General features: G+C 49.2%; 1 protein-coding gene across 1 annotated transcript; it reads right to left on the minus strand.

The window, feature by feature from the left end:
- Nucleotides 1-797: 797 nt before the first annotated feature.
- LOC144153512 (uncharacterized) lies at nucleotides 798-27,821 on the minus strand. Its single transcript, XM_077685145.1, has 6 exons — nucleotides 27,601-27,821; nucleotides 25,908-26,083; nucleotides 23,580-23,799; nucleotides 23,465-23,518; nucleotides 2,518-2,595; nucleotides 798-816 (listed from the first exon to the last, which is right to left on the minus strand). Exons 1-6 carry the CDS (start codon nucleotides 27,819-27,821, stop codon nucleotides 798-800), a joined length of 768 nt encoding a protein of 255 aa, XP_077541271.1.

Genomic DNA, 27,821 nt, shown 5'->3' on the forward strand with positions numbered 1-27,821 from the left:
GGATTTGTATACAATAGTCATGTCAAACTCTTGAAGCCGTAAGCTCCAGCGTGCAAGACGTCCCGATGGTTTTCTGAGGTTTGTCAACCAGCACAGCGAGTGGTGGTCGCTAATGACCTGAAATGGCCGGCCATAAAGGTAAGGGCGGAACTTCATTACAGCCCACACAACAGCAAGACATTCTTTTTCGGTGGCGGAGTAGTTGGACTCTGCGCGGGAAAGGGCCCTGCTCGCGAAAGCGATAATCCTTTCCGCGCCGTCTTACCGTTGTACGAGAACTGCTCCGAGTCCGACGTTGCTTGCGTCTGTGTGGACCATCGTGTCGGCATTTTCATCAAATTGCGCCAGCACAGGTGGAGCTTGTAGGCGTTGCTTGAGCTCGTCAAAAGCCGCTCGCTGTTCTTCAGCCCAAACAAAGCTCAAGTCATTTCGTGTTAGTTGGGTCAGTGGGGCAGCAGTGTGCGAAAAGGCCTGTATAAAACGTCGGTAGTAGGAGCACCGGCCCAAGAAGCGGCGCACGGACTTCTTATCTGTAGGCACAGGGAAGTCAGCGACGGCTGCAGTTTTGTCAGGGTCAGGTCGGACCCCTTGGCGGCTAACAACATGGCCCAGAAAACGGAGCTCCTCGTAGCCAAAATGGCATTTCTCAGGCTTCAAAGAGAGTCCAGCGGAACGGATGGCCCGAAGGACAGAAGTCAGCCGTTTCAAGTTCTCGTCAAAGGTTTCGGAAAACACGACAACGTCATCGAGGTAGACTAAACACGTTTGCTATTTCAAGCCGGTCAAAACAGTGTCCATCATCCTCTGAAATGTTGCCTGAACGGAACACAATCCAAAGGGAAGAACTTTAAACTCATAAAGTCCGTCTGGTGTCACAAAGGCAGTTTTTTCACGATCCCGCTCATCGACCTCTATCTGCCAATAACGACTTCTTAGGTCCATCGACGAAAAGTAGCGCGCATTTCGCAGTCTGTCCAGAAAGTCGTCAATGCGCGGGAGCGGATACACATCCTTTTTTGTGACTTCATTCAGATTTCTGTAGTCAACGCAAAAGCGTAGACTGCCGTCTTTTTTCTGCACTAGGACCACAGGTGACGACCACGGGCTTTGAGATGGCTGAATAACATCGTCCTCGAGCATTTGTTGCACCTGCTGATGTGTGGCATCGCTTATTTCGGGGAGACACGGTAAGGATTCTGATGAATGGGCCTTTGGTTGTCGTCCGTAACCATGCGGTGCTTTGTTAGCGCTATCTGGCGCACCCTCGATGTCGAAGAAAAGCAATCTTGGAATTCCAGCAATAACTGGAGAAGCCCTTGCTGTTTCTCGGGTGGCAGGTCTGGACAAATATCGAGAGTGGGGGGCGAGCGCTCAGTGTCTGATGTTTCTGTGTGTAACACAAGACATTCTGCGCCGTCAGCGAAGTTCTGAAAGCTTGCCACGGCGGTACCTTTCGGGATTTGCTGACGCTCATGTCCAAAGTTTGTAAGTAAGATCGCGGTGCAACCATCATTTAGGTGCACTATACACCGAGCAATGCCGACTCCAAGGTTTAGAAAAAGAGCGCTATTCGGCTCTGCTATGCCATCCCCGTAGCATGACTTGTCGCACTTGACAGATACAAGGGCACGTGATCGGGGTGGCAAAGTAACCCCGTCATCGATAACCCGCAACGCCGAGCATAGGTCCTCTTTGAGTTCTGAAGGTACACAGCAAGTCGAAAATGTGACGGAACGCTCGCGGAGGTCCATTACTGCTTTGTGTTCTCCCAGGAAGTCCATGCCTAATATAAGGTCTTTGCAACACTGCGGCAGAATGATGAATGAGGAAACAAAATCTGAAGCGTCTATGCGAACTCTGGCAGTGCATTTTCCAACGGGCTCCATTAGATGTCCACCAGCCGAACGGAGGGGAGGTCCGGTCCACGGGGTTTTAACTTTTCGTAAGCGTGACGCGAGACGTTGACTAATTATAGAAAAGTCCGCACCAGTGTCCACCAAAGCAGTCACTTCGTGCCCGTCGACAAAAGAGACAAAAAGACGACGTCATCGCCGCTTTCTTCGGTTGTCAGCGCCGTTGGACCGCAGGTCACCACGTCGTCGCCACTTTCCTCACACGTCAACCTTGTCGGATCGTTCGTGTGGGTCGTTGGAGGGGCTTGGTGGCTGTCGTCCTTAGCAACCTTGCCTCCTGAGGTTGCCGCTTTTAGTTTCCCCGTCTCCCAGGACTTGGGGACCTTCCCCTGAGCACGTCCTGACAGCTTCGATGAACGTTGGGTGGGCTGTTTGCACGACCTGGTGACGGTGAACGCGGCGAAAGCCTGACAGTTGATCTCGTCGCAAGATAATCTTCAATTTGTGGAGGTCGTTCACCAAAGCGGGGGCGGGGAGCAGATGGCGAAAAACCGGGAAGTCCAATTTCTCGGTACGGGCAGCGACGGTAGACGTGATCTGCTTCGCCGCAGTGGTAACACAGCGGCCGGTTGTCAGCAGTACGCCACACGTCCGTCTTGCGTACCTGAGGATGGGGTCTGGGCTCGGGCCCAGGCCCTGTTCCAGCAACTGGCTGTCGACGTGGTGCCGTTGACATGTGACACTGTGGGCGAGCCAAGACATTCGCGTAGCTCACTTGTGGCTCGGACTGTGGGCGAGCTAAGACATTTGCGTAGTTCACTTGTTGTTCTTCCGGGTACTGTTCGGGTAGTGCAAGTGCCTGGCGGATTTCCTCTCGTACGGCCTCCACAACAGAAACTCGAACTGGCTGGTTGGGACGGACATTATGTTTCTGGAGTTCTTCACGTACGATCGAGCGGATGAGGTAACGCAGGGAGCACTCGTTGACGGCAGACAGAACAGCAGTATTCACCAACTATGCATTGCTTGAGCGATCGTACTGGCGGCATCGGTCCTGGAGGGCTCGTTCGATGGCCGTAGCCTCCTTTACAAATTATTGTACAGTCCGTGGAGGGTTCCGTAAAACCCCGGCGAATAGCTGCTCCTTAACGCCATGCATTAGGTAGCGCAACTTCTTGGGTTCAGACATGTCGGGGTCCGCCTTCCGAAACAGGCGCGCCATGTGCTCGGAGAACATGATCACACTCTCATTCGGTTTCTGAATGCGCGATTCAAGAAGCCGTTGTGCGTGCTCTCGCCGGTCCGTGCTGGAGAATGCTTCCCGTAGCTCCTGACAAAATTCTTCCCATGTTCGCAAAGACCCTTCCCGATTTTCAAGCCACATGTTCTCGCATCGTGATCCAAAGAAAAGTACACCTGTTGCAGTTTTTGAACCTCGTTTCACTGATTGAACAAAGCGACGCACTCGAACTGATTGGGCCAGTCCTCCACGTCTTCGAACAAGTCACCATGAAAGATTTCAGGCTCTCGAGGATGTTGGAAAGTCACTTGTGGTTTGAAAGTCACCTGTGAAGGTTGCGCTTGTTCCATCGGTGGTTCTTGACGAATGTGACGAGCCGACGCTTTCTTCTCGGGAACAGTGGAGAACTCAGGAGCGAGGCCTAGCAGTCGACGGCTGCTGCGATGAACCGGGGTGTAGACAGCTGCCGGCTTTTTGGGGCTTGATACTCGCGAAGCAGGAGGAGTCGAAACCATAGGGTTGAAGATACCCCGCACCCCTACCAGTGTAGCGTGGCACAAACTCAAGAAGGTGACGTTGGTTGTAAAAGGACAAACAGATTTATTAAAAGGCGAACTTGTGCCTCACTAAAAAGAACGTCCTAGTCCCGCTGCCACCGAGCTCTCTCTCGCGGCGTTACGCGTGTCCCTCCTTCTTCTTCAGCACGTGGCTTAGTTGGTTGGCCGCTGTTGATTGGTTGGTTGCTCCGCGAGGCATCCTTTCTTTGTTTGCTCGTTGTGGCCGGGTGCGTGCAACAGGCCATGCCGTGACAATATTGCTGCCATCGGTATTTAAAATTCGTTGGTATGGCACCGTTAGACGCATCAACATTAGACACTATATTACACGTGCCGGAGCATTGCGCAAATCCGATTAAACACCAGCTGCTCGCAAACCGTGCGAACGAAAGCGAACTGGTTGTCAGCAAATCGTTCGGTGAAGTCACGGCCTGATACAGCAAAAGGAGCATGATTTTCGGGTCGGCAGAAGTCTGTGTGCTGGGCGAGCAACGTCCTGCTGGTGGGTCCCTTCGACAAAGGGGCGACTAGTGTCACTAGATAAGGTTACAGAGTACTGGCACTCTTTTCACCTATTGTTCCGTGCCGCCGCCGGGATCATTGGTCAGTTCGCATCACCTGACAATTGTTTACACTATGACGGTTCATGGGTGCCGCCATTTTGTTGTTTATGCGTTTTCCGTCGGCCAACTGTGGTAGTCTCAGCTTGACCTTCCCTGCTCTGCGGCTGCGCGCGACTGGCATCGTTACGAAGGCGAATCAAAGATAACGCGCTTCGTAGCATTTCAGCTACAGAAGTGCGTCCGAAGATGCCGTGTTGCTGCGTCTCCGGCAGTGTTGTTTACAAATGACCTTGTCCAAGTTAGCGTTAAGGCCGCCGAAGCGGCAATCTGGCAACATTGATAAGCAACAAAATGGCCACCGTTGCTCACTTGCGCGCCTCAGTGACGGTACTCTGTATCTTATCTAGTGACACTAGGGGCGACCACATTGGTTCTGCTCCGTGGCATGTACGCCAGACGCTTGCGTTTTGACGAGCTCAGCTTCTGGAATGCGGGTGCGGCGTTGCACAAGCTTAGCGGCGTTCCACATAGGCAGCAGACGGACGAACACAGCAGCTTCCACTGCTATACGCTGCACTATTGGGGCGCGAAATATCGGTGCTCATTGGCGGCATGCCGCACTACTTCGCTTCACCTGTCCTAGAAGGCAGCACCATCTGAATGTAGAAGTTAGAGGGAAGGACAGAAGGCGTGTTCGTACCGCCATCCAGGACATGACTTAATGACGCAGTTGGCAGAGCGTTTCACACCTCCCGCCGAGGCCAGACTGATCCTGGGCTGGAATCCCAGCGCCGCCGCGCCAGTGGCTTTAAGCATGCAGCCCGTTTTGCTTTCCAGGTTGGTCATAATTCTTCTTACCAAAGTGATGTCGCGCTCCCATAGGGGTTCGGCCGTGCCCTCAGCGCTATCTTTTTATTGCGTACGAGTGTTTGTCTGTATGCAAACTACTGTTTTGTGGCTATGTTGAGAGCAACCCTGGTCCAGATATTCAGAAATCTTTAGACATGATTATATATTCCCAGGAGTCAATGCGGAATGACATATCCGGCATGAAATCCTTGCAATGCAAGCTTGAGGCTTCGCTTTGTGTTTCTGGGTACCCGAGGCCATATCAAAATCTGAAAATGAACCGAAATAGAAGGTAAGGTCTTACTGCAACATCTTACTGCAAAGATATATATGGCTCACCCCCCCCCCCCCCCCCCGCCGCTCCCCCAGTTTTCATTCCGGTGAAGCCGATTTACTCGGCGCCGCTCCCGGGCTCCTCCTCACCACCGCCGACCTCTCTTTCACAACCGTTATCACAACGCTGCTCCCTTCCCAACCATCTAATGCCTCTTTCACAAGTTTTGTAGTTGTTGGACAGTGGCCGTAGTGCCGTTAGAGGATGGTTGCGGAGAATCAGCAGCAGCGCGAACGGGTGTGAAAGCGCCCGAATCATGCCTATGAAACCCTGCCTACAAAGCGTGCCTATGAAAACGTCGCTTTCGTGGCGAACCGGTGCCCCGACCGTCGGCTACAGTTTAAGAAAGCTTGTTTCTGAGCGTGTTGGTGCATACTTGAAGAGAAAGGAAAATGTGGCGTTGAACAGTCGCGGGAGAACGAATGATATGGACGCCCGTAGGCGCCCATATTTCGTGTATCTTGTTTAAGTACGTTTGGTTTTTTTTTCGATAGCTACAACTTTCGCTGCGGCATATTACCCGCTCAGTCATACGTTCCGTCAACTCCGGCATGGCCAACCTTAGGTACGATTGCGCACTGCCTGCTCTTTCACAGAGCACGCAGTTGCCACGCCTCAAGGATACCACAGAACAGAGAGCGTTTCGGATGCCTCGTAGCTCGTCAGCGAATTTGTAGTGAAGAAATCAAATCCAATAAACCGCTTAAGAACCCAATTGTCATTCCAAGACCAAACCAGTAGCTGTCGTCTGCCAATGATCCCCCACGACGAAATCGATTCCCAGGCGCAGTTTCCTCTCTAGTATCATCACCACCAGCCTATCTACGCCCACTGCAGGGCTAATGCCTCTCCCATTGATCTCCAATTACTCCGGTCCTACGCTAACTGCGACCACTTTATCCTCGCAAACTTCTTGATCTCATCTGCCCATCTAACTTCCTGCCACCCCCTGGCCCGCTTGCCTTCTTTGGGAATGAATGACCAACGGTTAGCTTGCCTTCGCATTACATGCCCCGCCCACGTCCATTTCTTCTTAATTTCTACTAATGTGTCCTTAACACGCGTTTGTTCCCTGACCCACTCCAGTCTCTTCTTGTCCCTTACTGCTACACCTATCATCTTCCGTTCCACTGCAGCCTCAGTCGTCCTCAATTGAAGTTGAACCCTCTTAGTGAGCGTACAAGTTTCTGCCCCGTAGGTGAGTACCAGTAAGATCCAGCTTTCATACACTTTCTTCCTAGGGGACAATGGTAGGCTGCCATTCATTATCTGGGAATGCCTGCCGAATGCACTCCACCCCACTCTTATCCTTCGAATTATCTCTGGCTCATGGTGGGGATCCGGGGTCACAACTTAGCCTAAGTAGATATATTCGCTTACCACTTGCACGGCCTCACCACCTATCTCAAACCGCTGTGTTGTCCCGGGGTTATTGATCATTACTTTATTTTTCTGCATATTAATTTTCAGGCCCACGGTTCTACTCTGTTTGTCCCGTGCGGTAAGCGTGCTTTGCAATTCCACGCCCGAGTTACTTAACAATCCAATGTCATCAGCAAATCTGAGGTTACTGAGGTATTCTCAATTAACCCTTATGCCCACCTGTTCCCAATCCAATGTTTTGAATACTTGTTGTAAACATGCTGTGAATAACATCGGAGAGATCGTATCTCCTTGCCTGACGCCCTTCCTTATAGGTATTTTACTGCTCTCCTTATGGAGGATCATTGTAGCTGTGGACCCACTGTAAATATCCTCTAGTAATCTTCCATAACGCTCGTCTACACCCTGGTTCCATACCCTCTCTAGTATACTTACTAAAAAACTGTATTGTCGCTGCCGCAAGTTCCTCCTCGCCCGCTGGCTGCAGGACCCTGCCAGTTGAAAGAAACTTGCCCCTTTGGAACACCGGTGTGAGCACACAATTCTTCTTTAGCTTGAAAGCAATTCCGAGCGATATTGTCGTGTCGGCGGCTCCCGTTGATCAGCTCGTCATAGTTCTTCTGACGAAAGAATAATAATAGATCATAGTCTGGCCGCATGTAGTATTTCTCCCTGCGCCGGTGTAGTACACGCCTAAATATGCGCCCATCCCCGGTTGCCAGTTTTGGCGTGTAAGGGCTGGGTGTGGAGGGAAGGAGCATGCAGGCTCAGCAGAGCTTACTGCCGCTACTGATGACCTCCCCGTTGTGCTGGTGGGAGATATAAATCTGACAGTCTCATGGCTAAAAAGGGGAGGGGGAAGGTGTGTAGCTTGGGCTGTTGGGTGGTTGAATAACGTTGGCTCTTGATAAAATGACTACTACAAACATGGGAGCTCCGCTTCGGCTTTCAAGCTCCCATGCTGTCACAGTGTCGCTCACCAAAACCGAAGGCACAAAGTTACAGAAAAAAAGTGTAAACTGCCACGATGCTTCCGCGGCCACCCGGTAATATATCTCGTACGTACGTGCCTTTCTCTTCAAAGCACACGTATCGAGGAATCCCAGCGTTAAGGCTGGCGTTAAACCGTCGTCACTGAAACCACTGAAAATAATTTAAACTGGTAGAAACGAATGCTAATACTAATAGTTTTATTCCTACTCAGATCGCGCAGAGCCAGGTGCAGACGCTGCAAAAAGCGCTTATATCAATGTAGCTCATTCCCAACCTTACAAATGTAAAATAAGGTTACGTAGCCGTTAGTGCCTTTAACAAGAAATTAATACTAATGATAGTAGTTTTATTCGTACTCAGATCGGGTGAAGCCAAGCGTGAATCGCTGCAAAAGCCGTTCTACTTTAGAAGCGCCCGACAAGCTTACGTAGCCGTCATTGCATCTAAGAACCCAACACACCTCTCAAGACTTCGTTTCACCGCACATATACCCTCATAACACCACCAAACCATTCAAAGCAGGGAAGCAAACACGGAGGCCGCGTATTCCAATGCACCGGCTCATTCCACTGACGAGCGGAGCGCCGAGTGGTGGCGCCACCCGTCAGGCTGCCCGGTCCCTATAGCGGATTGGGCTGGCGTGTTAAACAAACAATACGATGCCTACAACGCGGGAGGGAGACAGCTCTGTGTTTGCCCGCTAGGATAAAGGTCGGGTCTTTCCAAATTTCATTCAGGCAATTGGCTGGGAAGTATGCTCAGTCATAAATTACAAACAGAAGTGCTTCGTCTCGTACACGCCGTGGAGGGCGTGCAGTTTTGCAGGTGTTCCGTTTGCACTGAGTGGATGGGCACTCATTTTTTAAAAGCAGCTTGGCCTGAAGGTTTCATCCGTTGGGCGTATTCACAGACTTGGAAAACGCATCAAGGAGACCGGTAGCTACGCAAAATGAAAGCGGTAGAAGCGAACGAAAGGCTCGACCAATAATCTTGTACTTTTACGACTTCAGTGAGAAGAAGGTTGTTTTCAGTAATGTTAAGAGATTGAAAAGCTTGAAAATTTATGTTCAGAACGATTATTCAAAAGAAACACACCGCAAGCGAAAACTGCTCTGGGAATCGCCACGCAAGGGTGAGGATGAGGGTCTAGATTCAAAACTTTATGTGGATAAACTTAAAATGAGTGAGGGAACGTATGTTTGAAAAAGTAGACGAGTTAGGCTTATTTTGTCCCCCGCGCAGTCGCAGTCAAAGTGACATGATCCCAGGAGTATTTGTTATCGCAATAGGCTCATTGTGTTGAATATGACTGCCAGTTGAATATGACTGTGTTGTCAGTAAAGCCGAACCGTTGGAAATGGCATTATTTGCGCCAAAACAGACTTGTGCTTGTTGGCGATATCTGGACGTATCGGGGCTGGAGAACACTCTGATATTCTATCCGTCATTATATTAACTCCTAATTTAAATCAGGTTGTTTTTGAGCCCACCAGAATTTGCGGTGCAGCTAGGTCCATACTCGATCTTGTTTTCTTAGATCACTGTTTTTCTGAGTAGTCATTATGTGTAAAAGCTGGATTTCTGACCAAAGGTTGTAGTTGCCAATGTTTTTCTAGAGCGTGAAAGAGTTCGGCGGGAGTGAAACACAAATATGTCAAAGAACACTCCAGGCGAGGGACGAGTCTGTTTTGGATTACCTTGACTGAGCTTACGAAAACTTTCGAGGTAACGTGTCCGGAATTTAAGGGAAATGTTTAAGGAGCATTGCAGATTTTGTCTAAAATCTTTTATACCTGATAGAGAAAAACAAACAAAAAGGGTAAATCCCCGGGTTAACCGGGAAATTATTCACTTAAAACGGCGATTTAGACGTATAAAGAAGAGTCGGAGCCCCGATTTTGATGTCTTAACCAGGGAAGCGTCCGAACTTTCCAGCAGCGTGAAATCAGCAAGGAAACGGTATTTTTGCGAATGCTTTCCGCGGTTCATTTTAAACGATCCAGGAAAGTTTTGGAATCACATCCCCAAGGCACGTAAATCGGTTGATGTATTATTGGTTGATGGCAAGATTGAAACATCTCGTCGCTTCACTGCTAATTCTTTCCATTCTCTTTTCACTATTTGTTTTCAACCGATCAAGGTGACGATGTTTTTTGGAGGCTCCATCCGAACATACCGAGCGTGTCTCTTTCGAAGCAGTTTTTGTAATGCTTCTGCGATTTGACCCTAAGTGCACCTGTGGCCCGGATGAAATCCCAAACGCCGTTGTGCGTCGCTCTGTAGAATATTTAGCTCGGTTTTATAAGCGACCCCGAACCTTCCGCCGTCCGCATAGCAACAGCTGCGGGTGCGCGCGCTTTTCGTCTTCCTTAGCAACGGGGGGAGATGGGCGTGCGCTGCCTGGCCGCTGACATGGCGCATACCCACGTGGGAGATTGGCCAGGAATAAGTGCGAATGCACTTCTTAAGCGAGCCTGAATCGTCGCGCTCGCATAGCGCCTCCTCTCCCTCCTCGCCTACTCTCCTAAAGCCCCTTTACTACTCTCCAGCTCGCAACACCCTCTCTCGGCACGCCAGCTAGGCCACTACACTATATAAAAAAAAAACAGCATCTGGCGCCAGGTTTCGATCTGCGGACTTTGCGGCCGCAGCGCGACGCTCTACCGACTAAGCCACAGACGCGACGTTGATATGAGTGTTAGTAACGCGCCTTATATCTTTAACGCATTCAAACTACGTCGTCAGCGGCGTGCGTTGGCGACTCAGCGGCGTTATAGCGGCTTGATAACTGCGTGGTGTGCACGTGATACTACAAACCCGCTAGTTCTGCATTCTCTCACGTGACTGCGCCTCCTCTCCCTTCACTCCGGTCGGCGCTTCGCAGCTGCGGTGCGCTGCGGTGCGGTGCGCTCCTCCTCTGGAACATACACGTTAATTCACCAAGATTTCCGCAGAGGGACAAACGAGGCGTGTTAAGCCGAACGTGATCACGAGGGGGTGTTAATGTAACTAACGGGCAAAATGCCACCAAACTTCAACAAACTCCCCCTCATAGCATCACCCCGTGCTTCGCACTTCCTCATACTCCCCTTCGGGGAAATGCGGGGGAATTTTTTAACAGTAATTTCTCGTGAAATATTTCGGGCGTTCGTACTGGTCCATGATTGGCTCATCGCTGGAGTAGTTCCTGTTTTTAAAAATGGTGACCGCTTGCATGTTGACCAATATCGACCAATTTCCTCAACATGCTGTTCCAACATCATGGAAGCTATTGTAGATAAACATGTCCACTGGAAATAACATATCCACGGCTTACCATAGCTACAGCAAACCATATCCGCTGGTAAAAATAAAACATTCAGTCCCGGTCAACATTGCTTTAGAATGAGATTTTCTACTACCGCCGCTCACACTTTTAGTTCAGCCTTAGATCAGTCTCGACAAATAGATGTTTTGTTTTTAGACTTCAGCAAAGCATTTCCTAGGGTTCCCCACGGCAGCCTTCTCTTCAAACTCAAAGCAGCAGGGATTCCACTAACACTCGTAAATTGGGTTAATTTATATTTCAAAGATCGAACGCAATTTGTACATATCGACAGTACTTGTTCCTCTTCCCTACCAGTGACATCAGCTGTCCCCCCGGGACGTGTGCTGGGTCCCTGCTTAATTGGTCGTCTGTTAATGATATAGTCTCTGTGGGTGGTGATACTGTGATTGTTGGAAGGTTCGCGGATGATATCATGATTTATACGGAAGTGCAGTCTGCTACAGACCAACATCGGCTAGATAGGGCTTTATGTGACATTTCATCTTGGTGCGACAAACGTGGCATGAAAGTTAAGCACTACAAAAACAGTTCTTTTACGCATAACCAAAAAACGAAACCCTATAATTTTTAGGCACATAATACAAACGCCTTAGTGAAGGAAGTTAGTAACTTTAAGTACATAGGTGTTGTATTGAACTCTAGATTAGATTGGAATGACAACGTTCGGCATGTAACTTCATCAGCACTAATAAACGTGGTGTTTGCTGCATAAGTTTCGAGGTACACGTAGTAAGGTTAAGCTTTAGCCTACAATTCCATATTAGGCCTAAACTGGAGTATGCAGTGGTTGTTTGGGACCCGTACACGAACAAAAACCTAAACTAATCGGAGAAGGTGCAGAGGAGGGCTGTTGGTTTTATTTAAATTAAATATAAAATAACTAATTCTCCGTCAGGTATCATGGCACTGAACAAAATCCAATCTCTGCACATTAGTCTCCGAATTGCCCGCTTAGCTTTTCTAGAATCTCTAATTAAGTGTGAGATTGGATTCTAGAATCTCTAATTAAGTGTGAGATTGGATTATCACCCACACCATTCATTAGTCCGTTAAACACGAGGAAAACACGACATACACATAGCCAAAGCTTATAGCCATACTTCGCCAGAAAAAACACTTTTCAAGTTTTGATGCTTTCCACGCACGGTAGACGAATGGAGCAAATTTCCAGGAAGCATTTTTAGCAGAAATGTCACGAAAGCCGGGCCCGAACATTTTAGCAACTTTTAATTATTATAGACTGAAACCCTTCCGTTCCACCGAGGCATAACGGGTAAATTACAGACATTGAAAATGGATGTCTGGATTTAAAATTAAAAAAATTGTAGAAAGGTAATTAAACAAGATAATTACGCAGAAACTGAATTACGCAGAAAATGAATCCCTAAAGAACAATGATAAATATAAAATATCTAAAAGCTATTATCGCGTGATTTGCCGCTGACTTTGTTTGTGCGTTTGTGTGAAATTGTGACGAAATATATGAGGGGTTAGTATTGTTGAATATTAGCGTTAATTAGTATTGTCATTTCTGTGTGATTTTAGCTACGCGTCTCTAAGTTGTGCTTCTTTACCACGCTTTCTAGTTTTATTTGGATTGGAAAACCTGTTATGCCTGCACGGAATTTAAATTTCACCTTGGCCTGTTTAATGTATCCAAGCGAATTCTGAGTTGATGTTACTCCATTGTTTTTATTGCATTGTATGCTATTGCATTGTATGTGCGTGTACTTTTTTCTTTGTTGTGCCCTTCCTGCTTGGCCCATTTACTGGTCTACAGTATTATGTAAATAAATTAATAAATAAAGAGCCTGAATACGTGTGAGTGATTGATTGATTGATTGATTGATTGATTGATTTATTGTAGGGTTTAACGCGCTGACGCAACGCAGGCGATGAGGCGCGCCGTAGTGGAGGGCTCCGGATAAATTTTGACCACCTGGGGATCTTTAACGTGCGCCGAAATCTCGTACACACGGGCGCTTTTGCTTTTCGCCTCCATCAGAAAAGCGGCCGCCGCGGCCGGGAATCGAACCCGCGACCTCGTGCTCAGCAGCACAACGCCTTAGCCACTGAGCCACCGCCGCGCGTCTGAATACGTGTGTCTGGAGCCACCATTGCCGTGAAAAAGCCTGCGGGGCCAAATGGTCTTTCCCCTCCACTTCCTTTTTTTTTAATGCGACAACGTAGGCCGGCTCGAAATGCCACAGAAAATGTTGGCAATCCCGGATGAGAGTTTGTTAGATGAGGTCTTCCGCGCATTTTCCCCCGAGCGCAACACTGAGAAGCGAAAGCGATTCCAGATGCTCCTCGGGAACAGTTCACTGAAATATTCCAGTTCTCTTACAAGTAGGTGCCTTCGGTAGGGGAAGGGAGGAGTCGGCGATTGGGGAAAGCGTACAACCGTCATCTCTGCTGAAGGCCCACCTAATCGTTTTGCCGAGACTTATGCGACGAATTAATGGGTGGCATTTTTTGCCGAGTACCCCTGCAGCCGGCACCATGTAACGTCGTGAATTTCCACAACAATGCAGATGTGGGGGGAAAAAACAGCTTTAATCGTTACAATAGGGTAAATGGGGATAACTGGTCGGACAGCATTTTTAAACCCCCCGATCAAAACTATAAAAGTAAAATGACATTTCCCTAAAATGATCTCACAAATTATAAAAATATGCATTTTATACATTTATCCGCACCACCGAAGAATAAACTAAAAACGCCCGCAAAAGAACGTCAGAAATAGGAATAAAAAATAGTGCCACTGGTCCAACTCTGCAGTACACCTTGCATCTTCGGAAAAAAGCCTTATCAGAGAACTAAAGACGCTGCATCGCTATAATTCTATAAATTTATATCATTTGCGGAAAAAAACGTAACAAGAATAAAATAAACCAACGTCTTTAACTTTTCGTACTCATATTTGGCTGCAAAGGACACACTCTGCTCAAGTGGTATAGGAATGCTACGCATCAGTAGATAATTCTGTGAATTTCTGCCAATTTTTGGTGTCATAAATCTTTGTAAGCATTAAATCAGGTAGTGTTCAGCACAGAGCATTTCCTTTTATTCCTAGTCATGGGCTTCTAAAAAAATCGCGCCAATCCACCCCGTGAATGTGGTTGGAAAGCAAAGCTGTAAACGGCACCCATAACGATTACCCATGCGACGTCACTTAAATTCACTCACATCGCTCTACAAATAGCAAAACCAGAGAGAAGTGAAATGCACTTAGCCACATCGTTTATTACTTTAAAGAGATACTCTTGTTAAGGTTAAATCAATGCATAAAGCATTAACGGTGTTTGGTTGAGTTGTATTGGTGTAGCACAAGAGTGGAAACGTTTTTTTATAAAATTAAAGTAAGCTCCAACCCGGTATTAGACGATCTGTCTTCTCCGTCTCTGCGCCGCGGACGGAGGCGACGAGATTTGCGGCCGAGAAGGAGAAGGAGGAAGAAATACTTCTGTTCAGATTTCTCAACGGCCCAGAGTGCAGCCCTGGGGAGTGATTCCTTCTTCTGTGGGGCCCACATGCAGTCCGCGCGGCCTGTGTTCTGTCCAACCGCTTAGGCTGGGTAAGTAGAGAGGGCCTCGACAGCAGCATCTCCCATTGCTCTTGTTGGGTAGTTGACGGAAAGAGAGGAGGGTGCTCAGGGCTAAAGTCGCACACCCCGAATACGGGGCGGAGTGTTCCTACTTCTGAGCAAAATTTACATTCAGCGTCGTAGCGATTCGGATACATTAAGTGAAGACGCGTAGGCTGTGGGAAGGAGCCCGGATTGTATGAGCCGTAGGGCAGTTTGTTGTTCTCTGGAAAGGTCAGGGTCAGGCGAAGGTACGGTCTGTCTCAGAAGGCGATAATGCTGGGTTATCTCACTGAAGGTGACAAGCGGGTGACTGTCCTCGTGCAGCTCCATAACACGGGAGGTAAAAGCGTAGGCTTGTTGGGTGGGCGTATTTGTTGCCTTCCATTGATGCGTGAGGAGGTGTCCAGATGAGCTGAATGGAACCGTTTGCGGAGTGGTTTTTAGCACACGCAGTGCAGGTCAGGACACCCAACACTACTGGTAATTCAAGTAGGCTTGCTAGGAATTGATGAATACCCTCCGAACCCCTGGTTGAGCGAGGTGATGGCTGCCTCTTCTGCTGCCGTCCTTTCTTGGGTCCTAAGCGAGGTACACGCAAGGAGGTTGGTTCTGGAGGTAGCCACGATGATGGCGTATTGCTCCCCTCGATGTTTGTAGGCGTCTGTGTAGATAACTGCATGATCCCCACCGAGGGTGGTGCTTAGCGCTTGAGCCCATGCTTTTCGGTGCCCTCGTCATGTGAGGGTTTCATATTTCTAAGCAAAGGGATCATCTTTGGTTTAGTCGCCAAGAGTCTGGGAGTTCGTCAAGCGGAGGGACATTCCGGGCTGCCCAGACAATCTGGTGAAGCATGCGGTTTCCTATCGCAGTTCTGAGTCGGACCTTCTGGTTAGAAAGACGGCGTTCTATCAGCTCTTCAACCGTGTTGTGGAGCCCCGTGCTAAGCAGCCTCTGTGTGGACGCACTCATGAGAAGACCAATGGCCTGCTCGACCGCCTTTAACCCGAAGTCAAGGACAATAATAACGGACTCTCGTCGAGCCTGTGAAAGGTATTTAGCGGGCACGGTACCACCCTTGGCCTACAGAATTTTAAAACCAGTGGTGTGGTTCGTAGACCCCGCTCCTAAAGAAATTGTGTGGTCTCCGGGGCATCAGGGTCTGAGAGGTAACGAGGCCGCGCACGCGGCTGCCCGAGCGCTTACCCACCGGACGCCTCACCCATGCTCTCCCGGCTCGGAGATTAGCAAACCACGTCTGCGGCTTAGAGAAATCGTAAAACATTACTGCGAGAAACCGCCGGCTTTACTCAGCCCCTGCAAAGGGTCTGAGCAAGGCCGATGAGCGAATACTGCGGCGCCTGCAGACGAACACATTTATGTGCCCTGCAGTAGCAAAGCATTTCGACCCTAAAACAGATGGGCGGTGTCTGCACTGTGGGGAGGTGTCCGACACCTTCCACATGTTGTGGGAATGCCAGTGCAACCCTGCGTTATCCCCCAACCCTTCCCCTACCAGAGAGGCATGGGAGGCAGCCCTGCTCAATTGCTCGGGGCTGGAGTCTCAAAGGGCTCTAGTTCGACGGGCGAGGGTGGCGGCCTTGACCAATGGGGTCCCGGAATAGGGACTGAACCTGTGCGGAGGGCCACAGGCTCTAACTCTCTTTTATTCTGATCAAAAATAAAGTTTCACTCCTCCTGCTTCTCCTCCTCCTTTCTAATCATTATATAAAGCATATCTATGTCTTCCTTGTCGAGAAGAAGACAGGGGGTTGACGTAAGTAACTCTCGCGAGGACAAAAGCTTCAATTAATCGACAGGTACCGGATTCCTTTAGGCCGCGCTTCTTGGTGGCAATTCGATCTCCTGATCATGTGTATGATGTGATTAATGCTGTTTTTGAGGCGCTGCAAGGAGACGTCACTCTTGATGTTAGGCTCGAGATGTAGGCCCAGGATCTTGATGCTGGGGCTTGGAGTGATGGCCTGGCCATTAAGGAGTATTTGAATGTATTCCTTGGTTTGGCGTGAGGGCGGACAACAAGGAGCTGTGATTGTTTACGTGCACAGTGGAGGCCACAGGCTTTAGCACATTGGCGTACTAGAAGTGAGATACCAGGCATTTTTTTTATTTACAATATACTGCGGTCTTGAAAAAGACCAAGCAGGAGAGCCACAAAAATAAGTGGAAAACACACGTAAGCGTGATAGATGAAAGATAAAAACAAGCGTACACAAAATACAAGAAGATAAGTACATTATACAGAGTTGTATAGATGAGCTTAAACACAGGTTAACACGACCTTCAGAACAACGGAGATGAGTATATCTGCCTATTATACAATCACAATTGCGATAAACAGTAAAGCAAGTCGAGTACAGACTACAGTACAGACAATATGGCACGCTCGAAATGGCAAATGGACTGAGATGTGAAGACCACTTCAGGCAGTGAATTCCATTCCGATACTGTACATGGAAAAAACGAATTCTTGAATATGTTTGTGCGGGCTCGATACGGAAGCAAATTGTGCGTGTGCCGATGTCTCGTGGGGCGCGATTGAAGTGGCTGAATGTATACCGATGCATTTACCTTTGTGGAACCAGTATAAAGAGCAAACAACAGTTTCAGCCTATCAATTTTTCGTCTATCTTCCAGGGTTGAAATGTTGTTCGCCAGCATTAGAGAAGTTGGTGAGTCAGTGGTCCTATATTTTTTGAAAATGAACCGTATAGCGCGTCTTTGCACCATTTCAAGCCGGTATTTATCTTTTTTAAGGAAGGGGTCCCATACAACCGAAGTGTATTGTAGTTTAGGAAGTACTACCATTTTGAAGGCCAGTAATTTGACATGCGTTGGTGACGCTTTGAGTTTATGCCGTAAAAAGCCTAACTTGCGTGTGGCAGATGCGCAGATGTTTTCTATGTGCTTTGACCACGACAGAGTATTGGTGAACGTTATCCCGAGGTATTTGTACTGGCTTTTTTCTACCAGTGGTGCACCATTTATTGAATAAGAAAACTGAAAGGGTTGTTTTTTGTTCGTTACACGAAGCAGAACTGTTTTGTCGGCGTTCAAGCTCATACCCCAGGTAGAGCACCACTGACCAATTCCCGTCAAACTGCTGTTTAACAAAACTTGGTCATCGGTGCCCGTGATTTCCTTGAAAATAAGGCAGTCGTCTGCAAATAATTTAATAGAAACTCTCGGGTCAATAGCAGATGTTATGTCATTGATGTAAATTAAAAAAAGAACCGGTCCCAAAACACTGCCTTGTGGAACGCCAGATGTTACACCAAGTCTTTCAGATGCGCACCCGTCGACTTCCACAAACTGTGATCTGTTTGTTAATATGATTTCATCCAGTTAATTATAAACGCAGGAAGACCCAAAGAAGAAAGCTTAGTGAGTAGTTTATCATGGGTTACGCGATCGAAGGCTTTACTGAAGTCAAGAAAGACTAAATCTATTTGGCTAGATGAATCTAAAGCTTGTGCGATTTCATGAGTGGTTGTAACAAGTTGAGTAGTGGTAGAAAGGTTTTTTGCGGAACCCATGTTGGAACTCGGAAAGGACGCTGTTTGTTTCCAGAAATTTTGTTAATAAAAGAGGCGATTATGTGTTCCAAAATATTGCAGCAGGTTGATGTTAGTGAGATGGGTCGATAATTTTCCATTTTCAAGCTATTTCCTTTTTTAAAAACAGCCACAACGCGGGCTAGGCGCCAATCATCAGGCAAGACTGAGTGGCGCAAGCATAAAGCTTCCTTTAATTTTTGTGTGAGCTTCCTTTAATTTTTGTAACTCTTAGCACATGAGCAAGGTGCGCACAGGGCCGCTAGACGGCGTGAGTGGTCGCGTGACGCTTTCACGTGGCATTCAGCGAGAACGCAGGGGGTAAACCCGTAGATGTGCTTGGTGAGTACACCACCTGTCTTCCCAGTCTTCGCGTGGGCTCGTAGCTAAATCGGTAAGACAGCGGGCTCTCGCTTTGTTAGTGTATTAGTTCCAGGTTCGATTCCCGGCGGTGCCAGGAAGTTGATTTATTTGTTCGCTGTAGTTTTCTGGTGACATCAACGGTCGCGAAAGAACCCTTGGGGGTAGAGGTAAAAAGCTTTGCTTTAAAAAAATTATGGGCACACGCCTGGATTCGAACCCAGGGAAAACGAGTGCCGGCGGTACTTATATACACTACACTATTTATTCCTAGTATTCTGCGGCAGCGCTCCTTGCGGATTTCCGGTTTTCTGGCTTCAGCGTCTTCCATTGAAAATGGGCTATTACAATATTCTATGCGCAGTATTACAATATTCTAATTCACTGTAGCCTGGTCATGCCCAACCTCTTCTTTTCAACGATCGTCTTCCTCGGTCGAGCATGAGAGATCTGCGCATGCGCCCGCGGCGGCGGCTGTACTGTTGTCGGACCGAGCGCTTCGCAGCTGCGATAACGCATTGCTGGAAAAACTGACGTTATACTAGATCAAGCTCTCAGTCGCTTGAAAGGCAACAGGAACAGCAACTTCAAAAACACAATGTTATCGATACGAACAAACAAAGCAAATCACAAATCACAGCAAATTGAAAAAGCATTGAATATGTATCATCGAGCATGAAAGTGGTCACGGGTCACAGTTCACAGGTCGCAGGAAATAGAAAAAAAGGTATTGAATACGTATCATCGAGTATGAAAGAATTTTGCGTCCAGATCGAGACACAAAACAATCCTGGGCGATCTCCACTAACGTGAAACCTGGCGAGGGACGAAGCATGCAGTGTATAAGTGCACGAGCGGTAGTACCCGGCGATGCCCGGGCTGGCATTATACTAATGAGACTAATGGGTATGACCCACGTTCAGCTTAGTAAGTTGTCATAATTGGTTAGTTCATCGTGAAGTTAAGACCGCCTGCTCTCAATACATGGGCTTCAAGCGGAGGCGTGTCATGGTTGCGGAAAACGTCTGGAGATCGTGTTTCACTGCAAATCTCGCTAAACGGAATGCACCAAGATAGTGTGCTCAGGCAAGTGAGTGAGTAAGCGAAAAACTTTTTAGTGAGCCGGTGAAGTGGCAGTGGTTTCCAATTTCCAGGCAACCATGTGATGAGCGGGCAGCCTCCACTCTGGAGGCCAAAAGTGTTGGACACCTAGATCGCTGCTAGTCACCACATTCTCCCACAGCTCAAGGGTAGGAAGGGGGAGATGGAAGAGGGTGGAGATTGAGGTTTTGCTTGCGCTCTAATATGATATGAGGAGGAGTGCCGGGCTATAAACATAACTTGCATTCGGGAGGAGGTTGCTGTGGGAACATACGATGGAGGCGGACTGGGCGAGGGAACGATGCTCCTCGGTCACAGTTTTATGATAAGTAACATGGGCTCCTACGGCAGGTGCGGGGTTGCAGGAGGTCCCAACAGATGGCTAGAGCTATGCCTTTGCGCTTTTTAAGAGCATTCACACGACGGAGAAATCCGCCGTTCGGATCCTAGGAGTGCGCGCCACGTGACCGCTACGTCACGGTCTTTCTCCGGCGCTTCTGATCGCAAGCTACAAACGATCCAACGCTTGGCGGCGGAGACGGAGGGATTTCTTAGGCTTGTCTAGCACAAGCTGAAACTGAAGTGTGACGCACTTTCTTTTTATTGCTTTTGAGGAATAGTTTAATGGTTTTTATGGTTTATTTCAATGTTGTATTTGTAACTAGCGTGTATCGCTTAAAACATCATTTACCATCTACGATGAGCGCGGCGTAATCACTGCCATCGTCAGGACTATTACTTCCTCGCTCTTTGCTCCAGCTGCTTGGAGCTGTTTCTCTGTCAGCTAGCGATGTCAAAATATAGAGAGGGCGATACGATTTTTATTTTTTTCTTGGTGGAGGAATTTCCTGTGCTTTGGGAGGGACCCCGGCAACACAGATTACAATAAGACTGGAATAGAAAAAGCTATTGGGAAGCAGATACCGAACGAAATGGCCGTCCGCACCCGGAGCTTGCGCCTTACACAGTGGGTGAGTAGCACGTTTTCTCATTACAAGCGTTTACGGCTAGATCTACGTATTTAAACCGTTTATCAAGCTGTGAATACCACAGCTTTGGTACTTTGTGGCTTTGGTTCATTGCGGACTGTTGTTCGGTGACCAAACGATAGGAGAGAAAATTGCTGCATGTCAGATGTAAATGCCAAAGCTCGTCTTCCTAGATCACTGTTTCGGATTTTCAAACCCGAAAACTGCAAGTGATTACATTAATAGATGCTGCAAACTGCGATGGGATACTTTATTTCAGGCTGTGAAGTAAATCTATGATTGAAGACTTAAACGCTGCAATAATTGTGTACGACGTCCCAACAGTAAATCTCACATCGCTGGGTAGTCGTGAACAAGTGCGCTAAAGCTTCTTCGTTTTCTTTGATACGGGTGAAAATCGTTAGTCCAGAACATGCGGTGCAGGTACCGCGAGGAGAGGAAGAAAGTTGTTCAAACAAAGAGAGACCAACCAGCTGATGAAGCTTAAGTCGGAAAGTGGAAATTTTACAGAGCCCTCAAGTTCCTGGACGGCGCAACACAACCCACCGACAGCCACCCTGTCAGCGAAGATTTTCGACTTTCAGAGATGATGAGAATTTGTGTTCTGACGTAGTTTTGTCTTCACGAGGCTGTAGTACTCCATGAATAATCATAGTTTACGCACGCCTCACGCGCCCGTCATAATTACGCGCCCCTCATAATTATTTCTCTATATTTGAATCGTTTTAAAAATAGCATTATTATTTAAAATTCTTGCCCAAAAATAAAGTTTCACATGCTAACTGGTTTATTTTTGATAGTGTGGATAGCTAGAATTTACCTACCATAATATAACGAGAGACATATGTCACAATCTGCCAGTAAATCATTTTATTGTAGCACGTATCACTCAGGTGCGCTACATAGGTTTTTTACTGCTGCAAAACTAAAGAGACACAACCTAAAACAAAGGTGAAATACAGAGTATGGCACAGCAGTACTTTCGTGCCCTCTGTGCGACATGAAAAAAAGTTCAAGTGCGCAAAGTGGTCCCATTGTATAGCTACAAGCCATCCATATTTGTGCGTGCATGTTCCAGTGGTCCATTCTGCTGCCTACAGTTTGAGAAAAAAATACATTTGTACTTGAGTCACTCTAGACGGGGTGCAGCATTACTGCTGCTCGTAAGGGTATTGGTGGCATCCACCTCATAATTATGGCTTGCTGTAGAAAGCGAGGTTGTTGCAATGAAATTCAGCCTTTTGATTGGAGCGTTGTCTGTCATCTTCATGGTCTCTAACCCAGAGTTGATTTACTGCAGGAGATGATGTGAAGCTTGGAGGCTAATTCTTGTATGTTGCCTATTTGAACTTTTTAATTTTGGTGTATCAAAACTCACACAGAGCAAGCGGGTAAATGTACGAGAGAGTTACATATATACCGTAGTGTAGCTGACTGTTACAACAAGTAACGTAAACATAGGCGGCTAATTAACCACTTACATAGCACTTCAAACAGCACCAGCACACAAGACAACATTCAACGGTACAGTATAGCTACAAAGGTTATCGTGTATCATTCATGGCTTCATGTTAATTTGTTTGATATTGTCACAAAGTCAAGGACGACGCAGTTGTCTTGAATGAGAAACAAGTTTATTGGAGCGAACTTGTGCTCCCCTAACAACTCAAAAGAATACAGAGGCGGCGAAGCAGCGGTCAACAAAGGGACTTGCGCAGACGAGTGTCGCCAAATGAAATGCCGCGGCGTCTGCTCTGCAGGCTTTTATCTTTCGGCGCGAGTGTTTGTGGAACCGTCGATTCAGATCCAGAACATTGTAGATCACACAAGATTATTCTGGGCTAGCGACCTTAGGGCGAAATAGTCTGCTTATGTGAATGTGATAGCCCGTGCGGCATAAAAATAAAGAATGGAAGACGCGCTTTGCTTAGCACGCAGATAACACCGCCGGGCGTGGCCCGGCAGTAAAAACAAACAATAAATAAACAAACCCATACATGGTTCGCGGCAATATAAAAACCACATAAAGGAATCGTGCATTATTAAGCTGTGGCTCCTGTATCATACTTTTTATTGCAGTCTGGTGAGGGGACAGCTGCTCAAAACCACCCCCAGAGCCGAGTTCACACACAGTCCCGCCGGAACAAGACGCTGTGAGGGAGTTGAGCGCCCTGCGAGGCGGCGGAGGTCAGGCGGCCAGGAATGAGCTGCTGAGCTTCTGGAGCTGAGTATAGCAGCACTCCCCAAAATGGCGCAATGCATAGATGCCCCACGCCTGCGCCCGACAACTGTTCGTCGTTTGGTGCAGTAGTCACCGGTCGCATCCGGCAAATGACAGTGCCTCAGCGGGCTGAATGCAAAGACGCAATTATGGCATTCATCGTAGAACGACTGCAGCGCTATCAATACAAATGTGCAATGAACACCACGGTACAGCTTTACCATATCTCACATTTCAGGGCCAGGAGAACACTTAGGCCGAGTTGTTTTATGTTTGTAGCCACTAACTTCCACCCCAGCACGGGCATCCTGCCAGGACACTGTAGTCACTAAGCCGTTGTCACATTGCTACGGCTACTGCCCCGGCCGGCCCTTGGCATGATTGAGGGGAAAGAATCTGCGGCCGCCAGTGTTACTCTCTTTCGAGTGGCTCACACTGCTCGCCTTTCAGCATGTTGTGCAAGACAAAAGCTGCTTGTACCACCATTTTATTTACTCTTGCGGTTCTGGAATGCACTGTCGTCAAAATGCACCAGTGCGCCAAGATGCCGAAAGCGTTTTCCGAAACTCGACGTGCCCTGGAGAGCCTGAAGCAATATGCATAGAGGTGCGTTAGGTGACGCTTCACAACACAGGAAGAGAACGTACCCGTAGTTGAAGATCCTTTGTGGAGGTGCCAGCTCTTGCCCCGGATACCGCTTGATTAGGTTTGGAGATAATGGGAATGCATCATCTCCCACTATTACGGGAGCGATCTGGAGGCCTGAGGATGTGGGCATAATGTCGGGCAGGTGAGCCGTATTGCGGGTGATTTCCTTCTGGAGGGGAGTATTTTGCCACACGGATCGATCACCCTTTGTTTCTGGAGTTCCCGCGTTGTGAGGCCGCGTGTTAAGCAGGCGGGCGTGTGGCTCGCGGAGGAGGATCAACGACGGGTGACGCCAGGGGTCGAGAACAACTAAAAAAACATATATTCTTCTGAGGACACACAAACACTGGGGAAAAGAACTGGCGACCTGATTGGCAACAAAAAGTAACACACGCGCCACGCGGAGGAATGGCTATAACACTGAAGTCCGAACCAAAGTTCGAGCAGAGGGGAAAACAAAGGAGGCGATACGCTCACGTCTAGTCTATTCGACGCTGGGCGGAATGACGTCGGTAGTACGTGTTGAGCGCTCCCCGTGTAGGGTGCCGGTGGTCCGGAGACGTGGCGGTACACTTTCTCGGTGCCGCCGTTTAAGACTCAGAGGCCCCTGGACGGAACACCGATGCCCGCGCTCGTGCCTGGCCACTCTAGGTCTCGCCCCGAACCTCGGCCCGGATCACGCCTCGGGATCTCGCCAGCGGGAACAGGCACCCCTCTTTGCAGCAGAGGAGTCCCGGAACAGCTCCCGGGACGATTCTCGGAGCACGGCGCGCGAACGCTCCTGGCCTGCCCTCGAACCGCCTCCCGAGAGGAATCCTTGCGCTGTCCCGTCCGCGGTCACTGCCGGCACACTCCCTTCTCGTGCTCCGCGCCCCGCGTGGACCCGCTCGTCATCCTCTTCTCTTCCACCGTCGGCTTATTTCCGTCGTGTGCTTGCTCGTTGTTGCGGCCGGGGGATGCGAGTCATCACATTCACCCCCCTGCCCGAGAGGTTTGTTTGGGACAAACAAAACTCGGCACATAATGTTAGCACGGCCGCGACGAGACATATGGCACTGAAGCACGTTCTTTCGTGCCAGACTTTCTAGCACCACGACAAGAGTACTGTCCGAAACAGTCCAAAACAGTCTCTAGCCCAATGAAAGGGAAACCAACAAAAGAAACAGCGTTTGCCACTCTTAAAAACACTCTGTAGACTAAACTGCCTACTTAAAAAGTTGGACAAAGGTGCCCCCTTCCGTGCCTACTCTGTCAGTGGGTGGGAAATGTACAGGCTAATCGGCACGAGCAGTCGGTGGTAGTACAGGAGTTAGAGGAAAAGACACACCCGCAACTTCGTTGTTGGGTGCGTGTGGCACCTTGAGCCCTGTGAAGGGGTCTCTCTTCTTGGCTGTGGGTTAGAGGTGGTCGATCGCGTCGATGGCAACACGCCGAAATGTCTTGATCCCTGGCACGATCTCTCGTGGCTACTCGGTATTTAGGCGCAGCGCTCTGACAAATGTGACACGACTTTACAAAGCCTGCAGCGTCAGCTTTCATCCCAGGCCAGTAGAAGTCCTTGCAGACGCGCTCCATGGTTCGCTTGATACCCCTGTGACTTCCGAGGGTTCCTTGATGGGCCTTATCCAAGACGATGCCGCGTAGATCCTGGGGGACGACGATTTGCTTTCTTTCTTTTCCGGAGGGCAACTGATGCCGTCGGTAAAGAACACCAGCAGTCTTCCCGAACTCGATCACCGCTGCGTTGAATGTCCCCTTTCTGCCGACCTTGCCGAAAAACTTTCGGAGAGAAGGGTCTTGCTGCTGTAGCGCACATAAGTCAGCAGAGGTGATAGTGCAGGGGCTGTCAGCAACGGCAGGTACCTGCGGCATTGTTCTTGGAGCCTCGCTTTTTGATGCGTAGGCGCAACTGTGGGACTTCGATCCTTCTACAGCTGGCGAAGACGACGGCAGGTTCCGACCGCGCAGGTCTTCTGGGACGCGGACGCTGCCTTCTCCAAGAACCGTGCTTGCTAATACCGGGTTCTTTTCCTGAGACACCTCGCGTTTCTTTCCGCAGTGATGCTCTGGCGGAGCGTGGCGTCGTTGAGACTTGGTCGGCGCTTCCATCGCAAAGGAATTGGCTCCAGGCAATGAACCTGCTGCTTGTCCCTGGTTCTCGGGCAGGTTTGCGCCAGCTTCAGCCTGGTGTCCGAGATTACGGCCCCTCAAGCAGAAGGCATTCTTCTTGATGGCATGGCTGGAACCCGGAGACGTCGACTTCGTCCAACAGTCAGCTGGCCAATGGCCCTGCTTATTACATAGCAAGCAGTAAGGCCTCGCCTTACGGTCCTGCTGGTCAGGAGGCTTGTCAACTTCAGGTGGCCTGCCCCTCTCGTCTTCTCGACTTCTTGCCAAGTTGTTGAGACCTTGAGCTTCGAGGTACTGGTCAGCTGCTTCGACTAGTTGGTCCAGGTCTTTGTAGCCCCTCTCTTTGAGGAAAATGGCTAGCTTCTCGTGACACCTGTCGAGAAATTGCTCGGCCACCATTTGGTCTCGGAGCGCGGCATACGTCTGCTCCGTTTTGGCCAGCTCCTGCCAATTGTCAAAGTAGCCGAGTAGGCGGCCCGCAAATTGACGGCCTGTCTCCGAGTCCTGTGGCTGGGATTCCCTAAACTTGCACCTGTAGCCCTCCTCGGTGTATCTGAACCTCTGTAGTAGGGTCTGCTTTAGTTTAGGGTAATTCATGGCATCCTCAGAAGACATGCGACCAACGGCACTAAGAGCTTCACCAGTCAAGCACAAGTGTAGGGACAGCGCCCACTTGTCTGAGGGCCACCCTTGACTGGTTGCCACCCTCTCAAAACGCTGGATGTAGGCGTCAAGCTCATCTCGATCCTCGTTGAAGGCAGGAATGAACTTGTGAGGGCTGTGGACGCCTTGTGCTGCATTAGTCGCAGTGTGGCCTCCCACATCATTAGAACTCTGCGACCCTTCCTGAAGCCGCCGCCTCAGTTCTAGCATGGCACGTTCAGCCTCAATGCGCGCTCTGGTCTCGGACTCTGTCTTCTGGGCTAGTATTGCCGCTTCTTTAGCCGCCTCGCGTTCAGTTGCGCGCCGGTCCCTTTCTTTTATGCGTTCCTCGTCAATCCATTCTTTTAGAGCTGGTCCGGACAGTCCTAGCTCCTTCCCAATGGACATCAACTTTTCTAGTTCCATCCTCGCTTGCCACACCCACTTGCCTGCTTAGTCTCTAGATGGAATTCGAGCACGCGTCCTGTCGCGGACGCCAGAAATTGTGAGGCCGCGTGTTAAGCAGGCGGGCGTGTGGCTCGCGGAGGAGGATCAACGACGGGTGACGCCAGGGGTCGAGAACAACTAAAAAAACATATATTCTTCTGAGGACACACAAACACTGGGGAAAAGAACTGGCGACCTGATTGGCAACAAAAAGTAACACACGCGCCACGCGGAGGAATGGCTATAACACTGAAGTCCGAACCAAAGTTCGAGCAGAGGGGAAAACAAAGGAGGCGATACGCTCACGTCTAGTCTATTCGACGCTGGGCGGAATGACGTCGGTAGTACGTGTTGAGCGCTCCCCGTGTAGGGTGCCGGTGGTCCGGAGACGTGGCGGTACACTTTCTCGGTGCCGCCTTTTAAGACTCAGAGGCCCCTGGACGGAACACCGATGCCCGCGCTCGTGCCTGGCCACTCTAGGCCTCGCCCCGAACCTCGGCCCGGATCACGCTTCGGGATCTCGCCAGCGGGAACAGGCACCCCTCTTTGCAGCAGAGGAGTCCCGGAACAGCTCCCGGGACGATTCTCGGAGCACGGCGCGCGAACGCTCCTGGCCTGCCCTCGAACCGCCTCCCGAGAGGAATCCTTGCGCTGTCCCGTCCGCGGTCACTGCCGGCACACTCCCTTCTCGTGCTCCGCGCCCCGCGTGGACCCGCTCGTCATCCTCTTCTCTTCCACCGTCGGCTTATTTCCGTCGTCTGCTTGCTCGTTGTTGCGGCCGGGGGATGCGAGTCATCACACGCGTCAATGTACGCAAACTTGCATTCTGAGTCCAGTAGTGCAAACAAGATTATGCTGAAGGTTTTCTTGTAATTAAAATACAAAGACCCTGATTTTTCTTGTTTAACAATGTTGTCGTGCTTCCCATCGATAGCTCCTACGCAGTTGGGAAACTGCCAGCATTTCTCACAACCGTTGGCAAAGGCAAACCAGTCTCCCTCATCTTTCGGTGTTTGAATCAT

The sequence above is a fragment of the Haemaphysalis longicornis genome, unplaced genomic scaffold (assembly GCF_048455015.1).
Source record: "Haemaphysalis longicornis isolate Haplotype H1 unplaced genomic scaffold, Haemaphysalis longicornis Haplotype H1 scaffold_9, whole genome shotgun sequence".
Taxonomy (NCBI): Eukaryota; Metazoa; Arthropoda; class Arachnida; order Ixodida; family Ixodidae; genus Haemaphysalis; species Haemaphysalis longicornis.